Genomic DNA, 5,808 nt, shown 5'->3' with positions numbered 1-5,808 from the left:
CTTCTTCCCCCCACCCCCCGAACAGCAGCTCTTGGGTCCATGCTCCGGCTTAATCACCCCAAAACCTCATGCTGAGACCCAGCCACCACCACCCCCTCCTCGCAGCGTCACTCGTGCCAAACCCTTCCCAAACTGGGACGTGATCCTGCTCACAGACACCCCCCTCCAGGTGCTGGGGGCAGATTCGTGCCCACGGCAATTCCCGAGCAGCCGGAGCGTCCAGGAGGAGGAATCACCCCCCAGGAGGGATGTTTGCTGTGGGAAGAGGGACATTCAGGAGGGCTGGCAGCTTCTCCCATCTTCCCCGCCGCGGGGGCGGGCAGCAGGAAAAGGGTCCCGCAGCAGCGAGCGTTGCACAAAACCCACATCAGAGTCGGGGGGGGAAAAAGGGAAAAGCTCTGGCTCTGGATGCGGGAGCCGCCTTGGAGCAGCTTCCAGCCCTCGCGCTGGGCTTTGTTTCCATCCCTGTGACACCCGCTGTGAGGGATTTACATGAAAGGGGCTGGAGAAGGGGAATGTGGCAGACGGAGCCGCAGGAGGGAGGAGAAAGCCACTTAAATGGGCTCTTTGGGCTAATTCCAGAGTCTGGTCCCTGAATCCCTGCGTGGGATCCATGCTGGGGAGGGGTAGTCGGAGCTCAGCATCTCCGGGGACATGGAATCCCTGGGTGGGACCATCCTGCCCTTACCCCCTCACGGGGGTGCTGCCCCTGCCCCCACTTTTACAAAACTTCCCCCTTTTTTCCTGAATGTGACGCCCCACCCAGCGGGAGGGCAGGGGGAGGGGGCAGGGGGAGGGGTCCCTGCGGAGGGGGAGCTGGTGGTGCCGATCCGGCCAGAGTTCATCAAGGCAATTAGCGTGATCAGGCAGTGCTGGGACCCAGCACAGCTCCTGGCAGCCCCAATACTGCCCCAAATCCCCCGAAGCCCCCCTTTTGATCTGCCCTCACACGGTCCTGCTGCTGGCACCGGGGTCTGTGCTCATCCCAAGCAGGAGCACGTCCTGGAATGAGCAGGGACACGGGGACACGGGGGCTGTGCCGGTGCTGGAGGTGGCCAAGCCCCAGGTGACAATGTGGCCAAGCCTAAGGACTCCTGGGTTCTGTCCTGGGATCTGGGAATGACCCAGATGCTAAAAGTAGGCTTGGCAAGGTGCTGGTGTTCATTCCCACCTCCTGGCACACTGATTCCAGGGCAGCTGTCCCATCCGTGCCTCAGTTTCCCCACACCTCAACCAGCAGCACAGTGACACCCCAGAGGCAGCCCTGCCTGTCCCCCCACTGTGATGCCATGGCTGGGACACCTGGGGCAGCCCCGGGAGCCCCAGGAAGGAGCCACTTGCCCTGCAGAGCCTGGGCCACACGCAGGGAGGGCTGCAGGCCCACACCACACCCAGCACAGGTGAGGAAGCCTCCGAGCTTGCCTGGATCAGCTCCGCAGCAGGGAAGCAGGGAGAGCCTGGACCCGGCTGCCTGGGCACGTCCCAGCTGTGGCTGCAGCTCCCACCTCAGCACCAAGAGCCAAGGCTGGGATCGACTGCTGGAGCAGCCTCGTGCCCCCGGGGTAGGGGAGGACGAGGTGAAGGAGGTGGAGGATGGGAAGCTGGAGTTAATTTTCCTTACCTGGTGCCCTGGAGTTTGCAGAATCCTCATGTCTTGCCTCCTCCTGGTGTCTCAGCTCCTCCTCCTGCTGGAGCTTGCTGCAAGGGGCTGTTGTGTTCCCAGGGAGCCGGGATGAGCAGGACTCGCTCCTGCCAAGGATCAGAGCAGGATACAATGAGATTGAAGACCCTGGGCTCCCCCCAGCCCCCACCACCCTGCTCCATCCCAGTGGTCCTGCCCCATCCCAGCCCCTGCAGGGCCAGGGCAGCTCAGGGCTGTTCTCCTGCCCAGGCTTTGATGCAGGTGTCCTGGGGTTTTTTTTCCAGCTCAAGGCCCAGGCCCCCACCAGCACGGAGATTGAAGACCCTGGGCTCCCCCCAGCCCCCACCACCCTGCTCCATCCCAGTGGTCCTGCCCCATCCCAGCCCCTGCAGGGCCAGGGCAGCTCAGGGCTGTTCTCCTGCCCAGGCTTTGATGCAGGTGTCCTGGGTTTCTGTTCCAGCTCAAGGCCCAGGCCCCCACCAGCACGGAGGAGCTGCGCTGTCTGCAGGTGATCAACCAGCAGCAGGAGGGCTCCAGCCTGGAGGAGCTGATCACCAACCAGTCCTGCCTCAAGCTGGCCAACACCATCAAAGCCTACGTGGCCACGGTGAGCCTGGACTTCGGGGACCACGAGAGGACAGGAGAGCTGATGGGAGATGTCCCATCTGCCTTCCTGCCTCAGTTTCCCCATCAGAGGTGGGGCAGAGGGCAATTTCTGGGGAGCGTTTCACCTCTAACCATGGGGCTGTTCCTCTTCTCTGCTGGTCCAGGTGACAGAGAAGGTGATCCACAGGAGCGCGGTGCAGGGTGAGTCCTTGGCCTGGCCCCGGGGCGGGGGTGCAGCCGGACAGACGGAGCCACCCCCTCATGCCCAGGGCTCGGTGTGCGGCCGGGGGTGCCAGCAGGATGGGGGGATCAGCCCCTCCAGGGACAAACTCCACCGGGCACAGTCCTGCCAGCTGGGCAGTGTCCCACAGCCCTGTGTCCCCAGGGGACAGGCTGGGGGACAACACTGTGTGTCCAGCTGGAGAACCAGGGCCCCAGGGGACAGCAGGTCCCCTGTTAGATAATGATTGACGTGACCTTTCCCTCCCCAAATAAGCTCCCTCTTTGGCGGGTCAGTGGGGCAGCCCCTGCTGTGCCTGCTCAGGGCTGGGTGTCCCCGGGTGCCCTGCCCTCTGCAGCCCTGTCCCTTCCCTTGCAGAAGCCCGGAGGAGCTACCTGAACACCTCGGAGGGGCAGGCACGTCCCAGAACAGCCAACAAGCCCTCAGCACACCTCACCCTCCGCCCACAGAGCCTGGCCCAGGATGGTGAGTCGTGTTTCCGAGGTGGGAACAGGGCAAAGATCTCACCCAAAGGGCAGGGGAGCTGGATGGGAGGATGTATTTGTTGGCAGTTGGAGAGATGGTTCTCCTCTCCAGTCCAAGACCACCTTGGAGAAAAGGAGGCTGAGGGGAGACCTTCTTGCTCTCTACAGTTTCTTGGAAGGAGATTGGAGTGATGAGGGGTCAGTCACTTCTCCCAGGGAACAAGCAATAGAACAAGAGGCAATGGCCTCAAGTTGTGCCAGGAGAGGTTTAGTGACGGCCTTGGCAGTGCTGGGTTAACAGTTGGACTGGATGATCTTAAAGGCCTTTTCCAACCAAAATGGTTCTATGATTCTCCAGCCTTCCCAGCTGGATGACTGGGAGAGTCAGAGCCCCTCCTTTCCTTTCTGTGACCCTGATGGCTGCTCCCCAGGGCATCTCACCCCCCCCCAGTGCCCCTTCCTTCTCCCCAGGGAGCTCCAAGCGCTTCGGGAACCTCTCCCAGTCCTGCCGCCACGCCATCGCGCGCTGGGAAGCCAGCACCAGCCTCTCCCACCTGCAGAACATCACCTACCGGGACGGGAGGCTGCGGGTCAACCAGGCGGGCAAGTACTACGTCTACTCCCAGATCTACTTCCGCTACCCCAGCGACGGGGCCGGTGCCCACCCCTCCGTGCCCCAGCTCGTGCAGTGCATCAACTGGAAGACGTCCTACAGCCAGCCCATCCTGCTGCTCAAGGGGGTGGGCACCAAGTGCTGGGCACCCGAGGCAGACTACGGGCTCCACGCTCTCTACCAGGGGGGGCTGTTTGAGCTGAAGGCCGGTGATGAGCTCTTTGTCTCCGTCTCCTCCTTGGCCATCGACTACAACGACGCTGCCGCCAGCTACTTCGGGGCCTTCCGGCTCGACCTGTGACACATCCCACCTTCCTGCTGCTCCTGCCCAGTCGCTCTCCCAGGGCAGCAGCGATTCCAAACGGACAGCGGCCAAATGGCAGGACCTGGACCAGGGTCCTTACCTGCACGTGTTGTCCCTTGCAGCAGAGGACAAGCCAGAGGAGGGCACAGGGGGTGGCTGCCTGCAGGAATTCCACTCAGGGCCTCACCATCCAGCCGGGAGGAAGCCCATGAGCCAGGAGAGGTCTTCAAGGAACCACAAGGAGACACACAAAGGTGGACATCCCAGCCCTGGTGGGACATCTCCTCCCTGGCTCCAGCATGAGCTCATGGAGCCAGTGACACCAAACCCCTCTGTGCTGCAAGAGAGGGGCCAGAGTCACATCGGCAGCTGCTCAGTGTCCCCATGGGAGGGTGACCCCCTGCCGGGGTGACACCCCATCAGGCAGGGCCAGACCCAGGCTGTGGGTGCTTGGGGACCCTGAGCTGGAGGTGCTGGGACATGGGCCAGGGCTGGCACCCCTGGGGCAGAGACCGGAGGACAAGCCGGCAGGGACAAGACAGGGCTGGCCTCAGCTTCGGGGAAGAGAGAAGGAGTTTCAGTTTGGGCTAATCAGAAACCTGGAGTGACACCATCCCCGGCTCCAGGGGAGGTCAAAGAGCAGAGGAATCTCCAGCACCCGGCACGTGGCAGGGAGGCACGTTGTGCCCCAGCTGAGCTGCACAGAACCAGCTCCCCGCCCCTTCACTTCCCACCCACCTCTTTCCTGGGCATTTTCAGCCCTCCCAGCCCCACTGGGCTGGCACAGCCACCCCCTTGCTGACACCTTCACCCCCAGCAATCCTCAACCCATGGGATGTCACCCCCCTGCGGCAGCCCAGCAGGGACAGGACAGACTTGGTGTTCAAGGCCACATGGGACACGAAACACGGTTTGGAGAAGGTGGGACCAGGGTCAGGCTGGCCCAGCCCACGGACCCAGACACAGCCTCATTGTCTGCATTCACTCTGTATCATATTGAGACAGTTGGTGGGCACAGACAGGTGGCAGCACAGGCTCCCACCACGGATGTGAGCACCCCCCAAGCCAGCACTGCCGGGGGGGCTCAGTGCTGGTTTGAATAAAGCCCATATCCCAGTGCTGCTCTTGCACCTCTTTGCATCCTGCACCCCCGGGCAAGGTGCAGAGCAGCCGTGGTGAGGGCTGGGCTGGGTCCCACGCTCAGGGGGCACACTGCAGTCCCCCGGGATGCCTCACCCCCCGGACAGGCTCCCCTCACCTTGCCCCCCGTGCTGCAGCCCCCTCGCTGCAGCTCAGCCTCTGCCCCCCGGCTGCCCGTAGCCTCCCTCCATCCCCCCCCCGTGCTCCCCCACCTGCCTGGGCAGAGCCGGGTGGTGCTGGGACACCAGAGCTGTTGGATGGGATGCTGGAGCTGCCGGGTGCCAGGAGCTGCCGCAGTTCCCAGGAGCTGCAGAGGGAGCCCAGCGACAGCTGCGGGCAGGAACCGGGTCCTGCCTCGTCTTGCACCGGTAGCGCCTCAAACGGCCCTGCCGGATGCCTCCGGCATTCCCAAGGAGATGCATTCCCCATCCCGGCGCCTTTACTGCCCCTGGGAGCAGAGCCCCTGCCGGGCCCTGAGCCGGGCCCTGCTCCTCTTCCTCCCCTGCTCCTCTGCCTCCCCTGCTTCCATCATCTCGGGGGCTGCGTCTCACCCAGCTGCCCGGGGGGGTCCCGGTGCTGCTCCTCACTCCACTTTGGTGTCCCCGAGCCCAGGCAAGCCCCAGAGTGCTGAGATGGGCTTGTTCCCCACGTGCCATGGCCAGGCAGGGGCTGCTCCTTGCTCCCACTGTCCATTCCACAGCTTTCCAGGACAGACCCTCCTTTCTTGGCTGGGAGCTGGTGTGAGGCTGAGCCGGGTGACTCCCCTGTGCCCCCACCCACATTGGCCATTGTCCCTCA

General features: G+C 63.6%; 1 protein-coding gene across 1 annotated transcript in view; it reads left to right on the top strand.

The window, feature by feature from the left end:
* LOC104393948 overlaps window positions 1–3,867 on the top strand; it is a 43,687-nt gene extending 39,820 nt beyond the window's left edge. Inside the window, exons 13-16 of the mRNA XM_010003476.1 lie at window positions 2,103–2,249; window positions 2,413–2,449; window positions 2,847–2,954; window positions 3,425–3,867. Coding sequence (XP_010001778.1) covers window positions 2,103–2,249; window positions 2,413–2,449; window positions 2,847–2,954; window positions 3,425–3,867 — 735 coding nt within the window. The remainder of the gene's footprint in view (window positions 1–2,102; window positions 2,250–2,412; window positions 2,450–2,846; window positions 2,955–3,424) is intronic.
* Window positions 3,868–5,808: the final 1,941 nt, after the last annotated feature.

The sequence above is a fragment of the Chaetura pelagica genome, unplaced genomic scaffold, assembly GCF_000747805.2.
Source record: "Chaetura pelagica isolate M959 unplaced genomic scaffold, ChaPel_1.0 scaffold938, whole genome shotgun sequence".
NCBI lineage: Eukaryota > Metazoa > Chordata > Aves > Apodiformes > Apodidae > Chaetura > Chaetura pelagica.
Note: the sequence above shows the minus strand (reverse complement) of the source record. Positions and strands in the feature narration are given on the sequence as shown.